Consider the following 19,372-nt stretch of genomic DNA (forward strand, 5'->3'; position numbering starts at 1 on the left):
TATTCTGGTTCTTTTGTTCCTATCACAACCAAAGTAAGTGTCATAAGCGCACACACATCTACACACACAAACACACATACGTGTAGTTTCTAACTGAGAAATTCCATCACGTGATTACCGTCATCAGATACACGGCTATTAAACGTTAAGGCACGGGGACCCCCACTCCTCCTTCCTGCCCCCACCCCTCTGTCCCCAGTGTTCCAGACTTTTTTCTCCGGGGAGGGGGGGGGGGGCACTTGAAATTTCGGGGGGGGGGGGCGGTAGACTTTCTTCAGGGGGGCGGACACTGTTAAAAGTATATATTTTCTATATAAATTATATAAATTTCATTTCGTTCGGGGGGGGGGGGGGGGGGGCGGTAAAAAAAATTCGGGGGGGGGGGGCTTTTCTCCCCCCGAAGAGATGCCTGGAAGAAACTTTGTCTGTCCCCACCCCTCCTTCCTGCCCCCACCCCTCTGTCCCCACCCCTCTGCCTTCTATTCCCGCACAGAATAAATAAGTAAACAGCCAAAAGGCCAGTCGCTCTCAGCACGCGTTGGTCGCGCGCTCAAAAACCTGAATGTGTGAACGATGACCTTCAAATCGCGGTCAGTGGGAGCTTTGCGTGTCACGTGGGTCCCGTGGGGGGTCATGAAGGTTATATGTTTGTCACGTGGGTTCTATGGGTGTCACGTGGGTCAGAGGGATCAGAAGACTGTCGTAACATGAAGTGTGACGTCACTCTGGCAAAAGTTAGTTTTGTCAAGTTGGTTAGTATTGTCAAAACTTGGCAAAATCTGCCACACTATTTTAGTTTGGTGTTCATTATGCTCGACCTTTTTAAACATAGGCGTATCTAGATAGGGGGGGGGGCTAAACGGGTAGGGGGAAAAATCTCATTCTGATTAACTGTTTTCTACAGAGATTTTCTGACACCAAAATAAAAATACATTATGGGAAAGTGACTGGTAAAAAACGCCCAGATTATCTTTGGCCACACAACCACCATGGCCACACAACCACCATGGCCACACAACCACCATGGCCACACAACCACCATGGCCACACAACCACCATGGCCACACAACCACCATGGCCACACAACCACCATGGCCACACAACCACCATGGCCTCACAACCACCATGGCCACAAAACCACCATGGCCACACATATAACATGGCCACACAACCACCATGGCCACACAACCACCATGGCCACACATATAACATGGCCACACAACCACCATGGCCACACAACCACCATGGCCACACACATAAAATGGCCACACAACCACCATGGCCACACAACCACCATGGCCACACAACCACCATGGCCACACAACCACCATGGCCACACAACCACCATAGCCACACACATAACATGGCCACACAACCACCATGGCCACACACATAACATGGCCACACAACCACCATGGCCACACAACCACCATGGCCACACAACCACCATGGCCACACAACCACCATGGCCACACATATAACATGGCCACACAACCACCATGGCCACACAACCACCATGGCCACACACATAAAATGGCCACACAACCACCATGGCCACACAACCACCATGGCCACACAACCACCATGGCCACACACATAAAATGGCCACACAACCACCATGGCCACACAACCACCATGGCCACACAACCACCATGGCCACACAACCACCATAGCCACACACATAACATGGCCACACACACATAACATGGCCACACAACCACCATGGCCACACAACCACCATGGCCACACAACCACCATGGCCACACACATAAAATGGCCACACAACCACCATGGCCACACAACCACCATGGCCACACAACCACCATGGCCACACAACCACCATGGCCACACAACCACCATGGCCACACACATAACATGGCCACACAACCACCATAGCCACACACATAACATGGCCACTGTTGGGTTCTGGAATCTAGGGTATATATATATGTAGCGACAAACAAAGACAACTAAGACTATATAAATATAATAATAACAATAAGATGTTTAATATAAATGTATACAGTAATAAGAATAATAAAAGAGCAAATGGAGTCTACAACATAAAATAACAAGATACTCAACGTCTCCCCGTCCACAGCCACAGCACAACTTCACATCCAGATCTCAACCCCCACGTTCCACGTTCCACGTCCACAGCCACACTACAACTAACTGATTCACACACTAGCACACGCTCTGACACCCGTCACCTGACACACCTCACGTGAACACCTCTCGCTCCATGTAAACACACTCAACCAAGGGATACAACTATACACCAAAGGGAGGGTACCTGTCGTTCCAGCACACAACACACACACACACAAGCAGGGGACATGTAAGGGACGTAACATCCCTCCCCTCCACCTTCAGATCTCTTTTCCTTAAAGAGATCAAACATCTCTTGTTCCATTAGCCACTGTTGGTGCCCGAGCTCGACTATGTATTCTTCAGCCCTTAGGACGCCTCGCTTTGACCGTGTGGCTTGTATCCAGCCTGGACAGTTTGATCCAGAGTGTGGCTTGTATCCAGCCTGGACAGTTCGGTCCAGAGTGTGTCTTGTATCCAGCCTGGACAGTTTGATCCAGAGTGTGGCTCGCATCCAGCTTTAACATTTCGGTCCTGAGTGTGGACTATGGTTTTCTCCGGCCGGGCACCAAGCTTGTGGTCTGACTATCTCAACCTATGAAGATACATGTGAGAAGCCACAATAAAAAATTTGATTTGCATAATCATTCTAAACTGCATCAGTAATACCTTTCTCAAACATTTCTCAATATAATTATATTATAATGCCTCAATAGTAAATTCCTTAACATAATCATACTATACTCCAACAATAATACATTTCTCAATATCATATACACTAGTTGTCGTAAAACACTCGTGATAGAATATCTGCTACAAAGTTCTCAGTTCCCTTGATATGTTTCACAGTACAGGCTGTTTCCTGTAGTGTAAGGGCCCATCGGCAGATGCGTACGTCGCCATAGATGGTCATCTTTTCTTAAAGGCGATCAAACTGAGTTCCTTTCTCGATAGCCGTTTTAACTACATTAATCATCTCCAGCCCGTAATCATCGTACACAGCTTCTGTAAAAAAAAACAGAAAAATTTACATTGATTGAATAAATTATCTTAACAAAAAACTTACCAAGGACACTACCTTTGTAAGGATACGCCTCCAAATTTCGTGCTTTACCTCACTCTCATATGCGAGTCTTTAAGCAGGGAAAAATTTCCTAACATATCACGCTGAGCTGTGGGACACACCCGTGATATGTGACCAACACCACCGCAGCAATAACACTTGAGATCATCTGACCGTCGATGTACATTTTCAGTACGCCAGTTGCTCGCTCCACTGGTCCCATTGGGACAGTTTCGTTGTATGTGGCCTGGCTTTCTACAGCTATAACAGGCGCCTGTATCTATATCCCTACTGCACTCTTTGGCAATATGACCTTGTTCATTGCACTTGTAGCACCGATAAGGTCTTTTGTTGTTTCCATACTCCACAACCGCTCTTTTATCTGACCTATTTCTCCAAGGAAAACCGCTATTACTATTGCTATGACAATCCCTGGCATAGTGTCCATAACGTCCACATGTGTAGCATTTACTGCTCAGACTGACCTTGCTGACACCATGCATCGGTTGTAAACCAGCTTGTCGTGCCTGTCGTTTACCTGATTCGCTAGAGGTATGACAGACTCCCGCTATATGGTCAACTCCCCCGCATGAGTAGCACACAATTGCTTCCGTGGAAGGACAAGTGTGGCGTCCTGGAGATCGCGGTGTCTTGTTTTGCCAGGGTATCCTCTCTGCTGTCGAACTAGCAGCGACGTACGGAGGGGTTTTGTTTACTCTAGCGTTTTGAGTGCTCTTATAGTTGTCAATAACTTTAAGATTATCTTCCACACTTACCTTAGCAGCACCATTCAGCCTCTCCAACAGATCACCAGTAACAACTGATTTCATCCGATCAACTATCAGGAGGTTCACCAAGTCCTCAAACGTTTCCTTTATTCCCGACTGCTGGACCCACGCTCTCAAAGCGGCTTCTGTGTTGACTGCGAAGCTTCTCATGTCGTCGTGTGTTGGTACTAGCTGGTGGAATCTGACCCTATACTTTTCCTCGTTGAAACCTGCGTGCGTGAATAACTTTACCTTTACTGACTCGAAGTCATGATGCAGGTTCAGTCCCGTCTCAACGAGGAAAGTCTTCAGTTGTCCACTCATCTTGTCCGTCAGAAGGAGCGACCAGTCCTTGGGGTCAATGCCTTGTCTCTTTGCCTGACTCACAAAATGCCTCACATACGCACCCAGGTCTTCGTCCACCGTCATCGCCGCCACATCCCTCAAGCGGGGTACAGGGTTACATACCTTTGCTACAACCTCGACCTTCGCATCTTCCACCCTCCTCAACTCTTCCTTCACCCACTCCGCCAAACTGTCATCGGTCAGCCCAATTAGCTTTCCCTCCTCCTTCAAATCACTTATTAGCTGTCTTCTGGCACTCCTGGTAGTAGCCATGCTAAACGGACGAGCCCCCAAATGTTGGGTTCTGGAATCTAGGGTATATATATATGTAGCGACAAACAAAGACAACTAACACTATATAAATATAATAATAACAATAAGATGTTTAATATAAATGTATACAGTAATAAGAATAATAAAAGAGCAAATGGAGTCTACAACATAAAATAACAAGATACTCAACGTCTCCCCGTCCACAGCCACAGCACAACTTCACATCCAGATCTCGACCCCACGTTCCACGTTCCACGTCCACAGCCACACTACAACTAACTGATTCACACACTAGCACACGCTCTGACACCCGTCACCTGACACACCTCACGTGAACACTTCTCGCTCCCTGTAAACACACTCAACCAAGGGATACAACTATACACCAAAGGGAGGGTACCTGTCGTTCCAGCACACAACACACACACACACAAGCAGGGGACATGTAAGGGACGTAACAGCCACACACATAAAATGGCCACACAACCACCATGGCCACACACCCACCATGGCCACACAACCACCATGGCCACACAACCACCATGGCCACACAACCACCATGGCCACACAACCACCATGGCCACACACATAACATGGCCACACAACCACCATGGCCACACAACCACCATGGCCACACAACCATCATGGCCACACAACCACCATGGCCACACAACCACCATGGCCACACACATAACATGGCCACACAACCACCATGGCCAATCAACCATCATGGCCACACAACCACCATGGCCACACAACCACCATGGCCACACAACCACCATGGCCACACAACCACCATGGCCACACAACCACCATGGCCACACAGCCACCATGGCCACACACATAACATGGCCACACAACCACCATGGCCACACAACCACCATGGCTACACACATAACATGGCCACACAACCACCATGGCCAATCAACCATCATGGCCACACAACCACCATGGCCACACAACCACCATGGCCACACAACCACCATGGCCACACAACCACCATGGCCACACAACCACCATGGCCACACAACCACCATGGCCACACAACCACCATGGCCACACAGCCACCATGGCCACACACATAACATGGCCACACAACCAACATGGCCACACAACCACCATGGCCACACACATAACATGGCCACACACATAACATGGCCACACACATAACATGGCCACACAACCACCATGGCCACACAACCACCATGGCCACACACATAACATGGCCACACAACCACCATGGCCACACACATAACATGGCCACACACATAACATGGCCACACAACCACCATGGCCACACAACCACCATGGCCACACAACCACCATGGCCACACACATAACATGGCCACACACATAACATGGCCACACAACCACCATGGCCATACAACCACCATGGCCACACAACCACCATGGCCACACAACCACCATGGCCACACACGTAACATGGCCACACAACCACCATGGCCACACAACCACCATGGCCACACAACCACCATGACCACACAACCACCATGGCCACACACATAACATGGCCACACACATAACATGGCCACACAACCACCATGACCACACAACCACCATGGCCACACAACCACCATGGCCACACAACCACCATGGTCACACAACCACCATGGCCACACACATAACATGGCCACACAACCACCATGGCCACACAACCACCATGGCCACACACATAACATGGCCACACAACCAACATGGACACACAACCACCATGGCCACACACATAACATGGCCACACACATAACATGGCCACACAACCACCATGGCCACACACATAACATGGCCACACACATAACATGGCCACACACATAACATGGCCACACAACAACCATGGCCACACACATAACAATGCCACACAACCACCATGGCCACTCACATAACATGGCCACACAACCACCATGGCCACACAACCATCATGGCCACACAACCACCATGGCCACAAAACCACCATGGCCACACACATAACATGGCCACACACATAACATGGCCACACAACCAACATGGCCACACAACCACCATGGCCACACACATAACATGGCCACACACATAACATGGCCACACACATAACATGGCCACACAACCACCATGGCCACACAACCACCATGGCCACACACATAACATGGCCACACAACCACCATGGCCACACACATAACATGGCCACACACATAACATGGCCACACAACCACCATGGCCACACACATAACATGGCCACACAATCACCATGGCCACACAACCACCATGGCCACACAACCACCATGGCCACACACATAACATGGCCACACCCATAACATGGCATCACAACCACCATGGCCACACAACCACCATGGCCACACAACCACCATGGCCACACACATAACATGGCCACACAACTACCATGGCCACACAACCACCATGGTCACACAACCACCATAGCCACACACATAACATGGCCACAAAACCACTATAGCCACACACATAACATGGCCACACACATAACATGGCCACACAACCACCATGTCCACACAACCACCATGGTCACACAACCACCATGGCCACACAACCACCTTGGCCACACAACCACCATGGCCACACACATAACATGGCCACACAACCACCATGGCCACACAACCACCATGACCACACACATAAAATGGCCACACAACCACCATGGCCACACAACCACCATGGCCACACAACCACCATGGCCACACACATAACATGGCCACACACATAACATGGCCACACACATAACATGGCCACACACATAACATGGCCACACAACCACCATGGCCACACAACCAACATGGCCACACACATAACATGGCCACACAACCACCATGGCCACACACATAACATGGCCACACAACCACCATGGCCACACAACCAACATGGCCACACACATAACATGGCCACACAACCACCATGGCCACACACATAACATGGCCACACACATAACATGGCCACACAACCACCATGGCCACACAACCACCATGGCCACACACATAACATGGCCACACACATAACATGGCCACACAACCACCATGGCCACACAACCACCATGGCCACACACATAACATGGCCACACAACCATCATGGCCACACAACCACCATGGCCACACAACCACCATGGCCACACAACCACCATGGCCACACAACCACCATGGCCACACAACCACCATGGCCACACAACCAACATGGCCACACACATAACATGGCCACACAACCACCATGGCCACACAACCACCATGGCCACACAACCACCATGGCCACACAACCACCATGGCCACACAACCACCATGGCCACACAACCAACATGGCCACACACATAACATGGCCACACAACCAACATGGCCACACAACCACCATGGCCACACACATAACATGGCCACACAACCACCATGGCCACACAACCACCATGGCCACACAAACACCATGGCCACACAATCACCATGGCCACACAACCACCATGGCCACACACATAACATGGCCACACAACCACCATGGCCACACAACCACCATGGTCACACACATAACATGGCCACACACATAACATGGCCACACAACCACCATGGCCACACAACCACCATGGCCACACACATAACATGGCCACACAACCATCATGGCCACACAACCACCATGGCCACACACATAACATGGCCACACACATAACATGGCCACACAACCACCATGGCCACACACATAACATGGCCACACAACCACCATGGCCACACAACCACCATGGCCACACAAACACCATGGCCACACAATCACCATGGCCACACAACCACCATGGCCACACACATAACATGGCCACACAACCACCATGGCCACACACATAACATGGCCACACAACCACCATGGCCACACAACCACCATGGCCACACACATAACATGGCCAAACAACCACCATGGCCACACAACCACCATGGCCACACACATAACATGGCCACACACATAACATGGCCACACAACCACCATGGCCACACAACCACCATGGCCACACACATAACATGGCCACACACATAACATGGCCACACACGTAACATGGCCACACAACCACCATGGCCACACAACCACCATGGCCACACACATAACATGGCCACACACATAACTAGGCCACACACATAACATGGCCACACAATCACCATGGCCACACAACCACCATGGCCACACAACCAACATGGCCACACAACCACCATGGCCACACAACCACCATGGCCACACAACCACCATGGCCACACACATAACATGGCCACACAACCACCATGGCCACACAACCACCATGGCCACACACATAACATGGCCACACAACCACCATGGCCACACAACCACCATGGCCACACACATAACATGGCCACACACATAACATGGCCACACAACCACCATGGCCACACACATAACATGGCCACACAACCACCATGGCCACACAACCACCATGGCCACACAACCACCATGGCCACACACATAACATGGCCACACACATAACATGGCCACACACATAACATGGCCACACAACCACCATGGCCACACAACCACCATGGCCACACAACCACCATGGCCACACACATAACATGGCCACACAACCACCATGGCCACACAACCACCATGGCCACACAACCACCATGGCCACACACATAACATGGCCACACAACCACCATGGCCACACAACCACCATGGCCACACACATAACATGGCCACACAACCACCATGGCCACACACATAACATGGCCACACAACCACCATGGCCACACAACCACCATGGCCACACAACCACCATGGCCACACAACCACCATGGCCACACAACCACCATGGCCACACACATAACATGGCCACACACATAACATGGCCACACAACCACCATGGCCACACACATAACATGGCCACACACATAACATGGCCACACAACCACCATGGCCACACACATAACATGGCCACACACATAACATGGCCACACAACCACCATGGCCACACAACCATCATGGCCACACAACCACCATGGCCACACAACCATCATGGCCACACAACCACCATGGCCACACAACTACCATGGCCACACACATAACATGGCCACACAACCACCATGGCCACACAACCATCATGGCCACACAACCACCATGGCCACACAACCACCATGGCCACACACATAACATGGCCACACAACCACCATGGCCACACAACCACCATGGCCACACAACCACCATGGCCACACACATAACATGGCCACACAACCACCATGGCCACACAACCACCATGGCCACACAACCACCATGGCCACACAACCACCATGGCCACACAACCACCATGGCCACACAACCACCATGGCCACACAACCAACATGGCCACACACATAACATGGCCACACACATAACATGGCCACACAACCACCATGGCCACACACATAACATGGCCACACAACCACCATGGCCACACAACCATCATGGCCACACAACCACCATGGCCACACAACCACCATGGCCACACACATAACATGGCCACACAACCACCATGGCCACACAACCATCATGGCCACACAACCACCATGGCCACACAACCACCATGGCCACACACATAACATGGCCACACAACCACCATGGCCACACAACCACCATGGCCACACAACCACCATGGCCACACAACCACCATGGCCACACAACCACCATGGCCACACACATAACATGGCCACACAACCACCATGGCCACACAACCACCATGGCCACACAACCACCATGGCCACACAACCACCATGGCCACACAACCAACATGGCCACACACATAACATGGCCACACAACCACCATGGCCACACAACCACCATGGCCACACAACCACCATGGCCACACAACCACCATGGCCACACACATAACATGGCCACACAACCACCATGGCCACACAACCACCATGGCCACACACATAACATGGCCACACAACCACCATGGCCACACAACCAACATGGCCACACACATAACATGGCCACACAACCACCATGGCCACACAACCACCATGGCCACACACATAACATGGCCACACACATAACATGGCCACACAACCACCATGGCCACACACATAACATGGCCACACAACCACCATGGCCACACAACCACCATGGCCACACAACCACCATGGCCACACACATAACATGGCCACACACATAACATGGCCACACACATAACATGGCCACACAACCACCATGGCCACACAACCACCATGGCCACACAACCACCATGGCCACACACATAACATGGCCACACAACCACCATGGCCACACAACCACCATGGCCACACAACCACCATGGCCACACACATAACATGGCCACACAACCACCATGGCCACACAACCACCATGGCCACACACATAACATGGCCACACAACCACCATGGCCACACACATAACATGGCCACACAACCACCATGGCCACACAACCACCATGGCCACACAACCACCATGGCCACACAACCACCATGGCCACACAACCACCATGGCCACACACATAACATGGCCACACACATAACATGGCCACACAACCACCATGGCCACACAACCACCATGGCCACACAACCACCATGGCCACACAACCACCATGGCCACACAACCACCATGGCCACACACATAACATGGCCACACAACCACCATGGCCACACAACCATCATGGCCACACAACCACCATGGCCACACAACCATCATGGCCACACAACCACCATGGCCACACAACTACCATGGCCACACACATAACATGGCCACACAACCACCATGGCCACACAACCATCATGGCCACACAACCACCATGGCCACACAACCACCATGGCCACACACATAACATGGCCACACAACCACCATGGCCACACAACCACCATGGCCACACAACCACCATGGCCACACACATAACATGGCCACACAACCACCATGGCCACACAACCACCATGGCCACACAACCACCATGGCCACACAACCACCATGGCCACACAACCACCATGGCCACACAACCACCATGGCCACACACATAACATGGCCACACAACCACCATGGCCACACAACCATCATGGCCACACAACCACCATGGCCACACAACCACCATGGCCACACACATAACATGGCCACACAACCACCATGGCCACACAACCATCATGGCCACACAACCACCATGGCCACACACATAACATGGCCACACAACCACCATGGCCACACAACCACCATGGCCACACAACCACCATGGCCACACAACCACCATGGCCACACACATAACATGGCCACACAACCACCATGGCCACACAACCATCATGGCCACACAACCACCATGGCCACACAACCACCATGGCCACACACATAACATGGCCACACAACCACCATGGCCACACAACCATCATGGCCACACAACCACCATGGCCACACAACCACCATGGCCACACACATAACATGGCCACACAACCACCATGGCCACACAACCACCATGGCCACACAACCACCATGGCCACACACATAACATGGCCACACAACCACCATGGCCACACAACCACCATGGCCACACACATAACATGGCCACACAACCACCATGGCCACACACATAACATGGCCACACAACCACCATGGCCACACAACCACCATGGCCACACAACCACCATGGCCACACAACCACCATGGCCACACAACCACCATGGCCACACACATAACATGGCCACACAACCACCATGGCCACACAACCATCATGGCCACACAACCACCATGGCCACACAACCACCATGGCCACACACATAACATGGCCACACAACCACCATGGCCACACAACCATCATGGCCACACAACCACCATGGCCACACAACCACCATGGCCACACACATAACATGGCCACACAACCACCATGGCCACACAACCACCATGGCCACACAACCACCATGGCCACACAACCACCATGGCCACACAACCACCATGGCCACACACATAACATGGCCACACACATAACATGGCCACACAACCACCATGGCCACACAACCACCATGGCCACACACATAACATGGCCACACACATAACATGGCCACACAACCACCATGGCCACACAACCACCATGGCCACACACATAACATGGCCACACACATAACATGGCCACACAACCACCATGGCCACACACATAACATGGCCACACACATAACATGGCCACACAACCACCATGGCCACACAACCATCATGGCCACACAACCACCATGGCCACACAACCATCATGGCCACACAACCACCATGGCCACACAACCACCATGGCCACACACATAACATGGCCACACAACCACCATGGCCACACAACCATCATGGCCACACAACCACCATGGCCACACAACCACCATGGCCACACACATAACATGGCCACACAACCACCATGGCCACACACATAACATGGCCACACAACCACCATGGCCACACAACCACCATGGCCACACACATAACATGGCCACACAACCACCATGGCCACACAACCACCATGGCCACACAACCACCATGGCCACACACATAACATGGCCACACCAACCACAAAAGGCCGCAACTCACCACAACAATACAGCACCGTGCCATGCCCGACTGCTTGCACCTTTCTGCACCAGATGTTTATATATCTCCATTCAGCATACGGTATCATGACGTCATAGACACCCGCTGGTTCCAAATGTTGATACACGCTTTTTTTTTTTTTTTTTTTTTTTTTTTTTTTTTTGTTATTCCAGCGAACAGATCTGTTTTATTATCTCAGGGGACAGACATTTTGTTTTTACAAACTGTATAATATGCTAATATCTCTTCCCTACAGAAATTATACTTACAGCCATATACCCCTCCAATCAAAATAGAAAAGAATGTTTCGGTATTAGTCTTGTAAAATACGGGACATTTATTTTCAATTAGCTTGCCCTCACGCGAAAGTCGCAAGATAGCCCAGGGCAAATCGCACCATGCCGTGGTTTGGTCGGACGCGCCTGATTCAGTTTATGAAAGACTATAATATTACTACTTTGTATCCATATTCTATCATAATCTTTAAAACAATCGTATGTGCTATAGCGCTTTTTTTTCGCAACCCCCCCCCCCCCAGAAGTATTCTCAACAACTTCCTTAAGTTTCATGGCGATCAGATGAAAGGTGTAGCAATGCATAAAAGACATAGCACCCTCACGACTGATTATGTTAAGTGAACGACTCTAAAATCCAATCTAATGCATAGTCTTTCGTAATGTTTAAAACGGACGTAGGCGCCATACAACTCACGAGATAGCCCGGGCGCCAAATTGACCCTGTCGGGGCACCGGCACCGGCTATACGGCTCCATTTTATCCACTCTACCACTCCACCACTTCACCACTACACCACTCCACCATTCCACCACTGGACCACTCCACCACTCCACCACTCCACCAGTGGACCAATCCACCACTCTACCACTCCACCACTCCACCACTGGGCCACTCCACCACTCCACCACTCCACCACTCCACCACTCCACCACTCCACCACTCCACCACTCCACCACTCCACCACTGGACCACTCCACCACTCCACCACTGGACCACTCCACCACTGGACCACTGGACCACTGGACCACTCCACCACTCCACCACTCCACCACTGGACCACTCCACCACTGGACCACTCCACCACTCCACCACTCCACCACTCCACCACTCCACCACTCCACCACTCTACCACTCCACCACTGGACCACTCCACCACTCCACCACTGCACCACTCCACCACTTGACCACTCCACCGCTCCACCGCTCCACCACTGCACCAATCCACCACTCGACCACTCCACCACTGGACCACTTGACCACTCCACCACTCTACCACTCCAACACTCCACCACTCCACCACTGAACCACTCCAACACTCCAACACTCCACCACTCCACCACTCAACCACTTGACCACTCCACCACTGGACAACTCCACCACTCCAACTCTCCACCAGTGGACCAATCCACCACTCTACCACTCCACCACTGGACCAATCCACCACTCTACCACTCCACCACTCCACCACTCCACCACTGGACCAATCTACCACTCTACCACTCCACCACACCACCACTGGACCACTGGACCACTCCACCGCTCCACCACTCCACCACTCGACCACTCGACCACTCCACCACTGAACCACTCCACCACTCCACCACTCGACCATCCACCACTCCACCACTGAACCACTCCACCACTCCACCACTGAACCACTTTACCACTCCACCACTCGACCACTCCACCACTGGACCACTCCACCACTGAACCACTTTACCACTCTACCACTCTACCACTTCACCACTGGACCACTCCACCACTCGACCACTCGACCACTCCACCATTGAACCACTGAACCACTGAACCACTCCACCACTCCACCACTCGACCACTCCACCACTGAACCACTCCACCACTCCACCACTCCACCACTCGACCACTCCACCACTGGACCACTCCACCACTGGACCACTTCACCACTCGACCACTGGACCACTCCACCACTCCAACACTGGACCACTCCACCACTTCACCACTGGACCACTCCACCACTCCAACACTGGACCACTTCACCACTCTACCACTCTACCACTGGACCACTCCACCACTCGACCACTCCACCACTGGCCCACTCCACCACTCGACCACTCCACCACTCTACCACTTCACCACTGGACCACTCCACCACTCGACCACTCGACCACTCCACCACTGAACCACTCCACCACTCGACCATCCACCACTCCACCACTGAACCACTCCACCACTCCACCACTCCACCACTCGACCACTCCACCACTGGACCACTCCACCACTGGACCACTTCACCACTCTACCACTCTACCACTTCACCACTGGACCACTCCACCACTCCACCACTTCACCACTGGACCACTTCACCACTCGACCACTCCACCACTGGACCACTTCACCACTCGACCACTCCACCACTTCACCACTGGACCACTTCACCACTCCACCACTTCACCACTGGACCACTTCACCACTCCACCACTTCACCACTGGACCACTTCACCACTCGACCACTCCACCACTTCACCACTGGACCACTTCACCACTCCACCACTGGACCACTTCACCACTCCACCACTCCACCACTGGACCACTCCACCACTGGACCACTCCACCACTTCACCACTGGACCACTTCACCACTCCACCACTTCACCACTGGACCACTTCACCACTCTACCACTCCACCACTTCACCACTGGACCACTTCACCACTCTACCACTCCACCACTGGACCACTCCACCACTTCACCACTGGACCACTTCACCACTCGACCACTCCACCACTGGACCACTCCACCACTGGACCACTTCACCACTCCACCACTTCACCACTGGACCACTTCACCACTCGACCACTCCACCACTGGACCACTCCACCACTTCACCACTCCACCACTTCACCACTGGACCACTTCACCACTCCACCACTCCACCACTCCACCACTTCACCACTGGACCACTTCACCACTCGACCACTCCACCACTTCACCACTGGACCACTTCACCACTCCACCACTGGACCACTTCACCACTCCACCACTCCACCACTGGACCACTCCACCACTGGACCACTCCACCACTTCACCACTGGACCACTTCACCACTCCACCACTTCACCACTGGACCACTTCACCACTCTACCACTCCACCACTTCACCACTGGACCACTTCACCACTCTACCACTCCACCACTGGACCACTCCACCACTTCACCACTGGACCACTTCACCACTCGACCACTCCACCACTGGACCACTCCACCACTGGACCACTTCACCACTCCACCACTTCACCACTGGACCACTTCACCACTCGACCACTCCACCACTGGACCACTCCACCACTTCACCACTCCACCACTCCACCACTTCACCACTGGACCACTTCACCACTCCACCACTCCACCACTCCACCACTTCACCACTGGACCACTCCACCACTCCACCACTCCACCACTCCACCACTTCACCACTGGACCACTCCACCACTCCACCACTGGACCACTCCACCACTCCACCACTCCACCACTCCACCACTCCACCACTCCACCACTGGACCACTCCACCACTCCACCACTGGACCACTCCACCACTTCACCACTGGACCACTTCACCACTCCACCACTTCACCACTGGACCACTTCACCACTCGACCACTCCACCACTGGACCACTCCACCACTTCACCACTCCACCACTTCACCACTGGACCACTTCACCACTCGACCACTCCACCACTCCACCACTCCACCACTTCACCACTGGACCACTTCACCACTCTACCACTCCACCACTGGACCACTCCACCACTTCACCACTGGACCACTTCACCACTCCACCACTTCACCACTCCACCACTTCACCACTCCACCACTTCACCACTCCACCACTTCACCACTGGACCACTTCACCACTCTACCACTCCACCACTTCACCACTCCACCACTTCACCACTGGACCACCTCACCACTGGACCACTTCACCACTCCACCACTCCACCATTCCACCACTGGGCCACTTCACCACTGGACCACTCCACCACTGGACCACTCCACCACTTCACCACTCCACCACTGAACCACTTGACCACTCCACCACTTCACCACTCCACCACTGAACCACTTGACCACTCCACCACTCCACCACTCCACCACTCCACCACTCCACCACTGGACCACTCCACCACTCCACCACTGGACCACTCCACCACTTCACCACTCCACCACTGAACCACTTGACCACTCCACCACTCCACCACTTCACCACTGGACCACTCCACCACTCCACCACTGAACCACTTGACCACTCCACCACTTCACCACTCCACCACTGAACCACTTGACCACTCCACCACTCCACCACTTCACCACTCCACCACTGGACCACTCCACCACTCTACCACTCCACCACTGGACCACTCCACCACTTCACCACTCCACCACTCCACCACTGAACCACTTGACCACTCCACCAATTCACCACTCGACCACTTCACCACTCCACCACTTGACCACTCCACCACTTCACCACTCGACCACTTCACCACTCCACCACTGGACCACTCCACCACTTCACTACTCCACCACTTCACCACTCCACCACTTCACCACTCCACCGGTGGACCAATCCACCACTCTACCACTTTACCACTGGGCCACTCCACCACTGGACCACTCCACCACTCCACCACTCGACCACTCCACCACTCCATCACTCTACCACTCCACCACTCCACCACTGGATCACTCTACCACTCCACCACTGAACCACTCCACCACTCCACCACTCCACCACTGAACCATTTGACCACTCCACCACTCTACCACTCTACCACTCCACCACTCCACCACTTGACCACTCCACCACTGGACCACTCCACCACTCCACCAGTGGACCAATCCACCACTCCACCGCTCCACCACTCCACCACTCGACCACTCCACGACTGGACCATTTGACCACTCTACCGCTCTACCACTTTACCACTGGGCCACTCCACCACTCGACCACTCCACGACTGGACCATTTGACCACTCTACTGCTCTACCACTTCACCACTGGACCATTTCACCACTCCACCACTTGACCACTCCACCACTTCACCACTCGACCACTTCACCACTCCACCACTCGACCAATCCACCACTCCACCACTGGACAACTCCACCACTAGACGATTCTACCACTCACCATTCCACCACTGGACCACTTCACCACTGGACCACTGAACCACTCAACCCCTTGACCACTCCACCAGTGGACCAATCCACCACTCCACCGAAGTCGAATGGTGGTTGCTGTAAGCTTTCAAGGACCGAACTAAAAAAAATCGATGGCGTCGCTTGCTTGAACATGACCTAATTATTCCACTTCAAAACAAACCTGTCACGTGATTTAAGGCCACTGACCTATTTAATCACAATCAAGATCGATATACCAGCATCGATTATCAACGAGAACAAAAGAATCGATTTAACTATCCGTTTAAATGTGTTTTTATGGGTTGATTAGTAAGCGGGGAATGGCATCTTTGAATGGTTTAATTAGTGAGTGGGGAATGGCATCTTTGAATGGTTTAATTTGTGAGTGGGGAATAGCATCTTTTGTTTAATTAGTTAGCGGGGAATGACATCTTTGTATTGTTTAATTATTTAGCGGGGAATTAAATCTTTGGATCTTGACAGCGATACCCTTAGACCGGCAAAATAGTGTGCGACTATATAGAACTTGGGACGGAGTGGTCTAGCGGTAGAGAGCTGGGCTGCTAACCCGTAAGTCTCGAGTTCGAATCCGGGTTCAAATCAGTAGACCGTCCCTGAGTCCACCCGACTCCGATGGGTACCTAACACACGTTAGGGAAAGTAAAGGCGGCTGGGCATAATGCCGAGGTCACAGAAACAAGTGAACTCTACTTCACTTGCCCTATGGCCCTATAGACCGTCAGGTTTGAAAAGGGTACTTTATTTTTTTATATAGAACTTAGCTTTTCATCACACTTGTCATTAAAAAATTATAAATCATGCCATCACACTTGTCATGAAATTTTAAAAATATCTCGTCATCATATTTGCTTTTCATATCCATTGCCAGCAAAACCTGACTTCATTTAACTCGTGCAGGTTTAGATTTTTTTTTGTTTATTGGTCTGAGGTTAACGCTAGCCCATCACGTGATACGGACATAACGCGTCACGTGGTACAAACAGACCACATAAGGTTAACGCTAACCTATCACGTGATACGGACATCACATAAGGTTAACGCTGATCCATCTAGTGAGTCTCAATGTAAGACATCTACTCCTATTCA

The 19,372-nt window shown here is 52.2% G+C and overlaps 1 protein-coding gene across 1 annotated transcript; it reads right to left on the reverse strand.

Annotated features, from left to right (window-relative positions):
- Positions 1 to 3,127: 3,127 nt before the first annotated feature.
- On the reverse strand, positions 3,128 to 4,768 carry LOC131940571 (uncharacterized). The gene is made up of 2 exons (XM_059299264.1): positions 4,725 to 4,768; positions 3,128 to 4,577 (listed from the first exon to the last, which is right to left on the reverse strand). Exon 2 carries the CDS (start codon positions 4,537 to 4,539, stop codon positions 3,202 to 3,204), a length of 1,338 nt encoding a protein of 445 aa, XP_059155247.1. The 5' UTR covers positions 4,540 to 4,577; positions 4,725 to 4,768; the 3' UTR covers positions 3,128 to 3,201.
- Positions 4,769 to 19,372: the final 14,604 nt, after the last annotated feature.

This window comes from Physella acuta, unplaced genomic scaffold (genome assembly GCF_028476545.2).
Source record: "Physella acuta isolate Inbredline_101_S28 unplaced genomic scaffold, ASM2847654v3 ptg000322l, whole genome shotgun sequence".
NCBI classification, from domain to species: domain Eukaryota; kingdom Metazoa; phylum Mollusca; class Gastropoda; family Physidae; genus Physella; species Physella acuta.

Coding starts and splice junctions, on each gene's coding strand:
- LOC131940571 (XM_059299264.1), bottom strand. CDS start 4,539: ATGGCTACTACCAGGAGTGCCAGAAGACAGCTAATAAGTGATTTGAAG.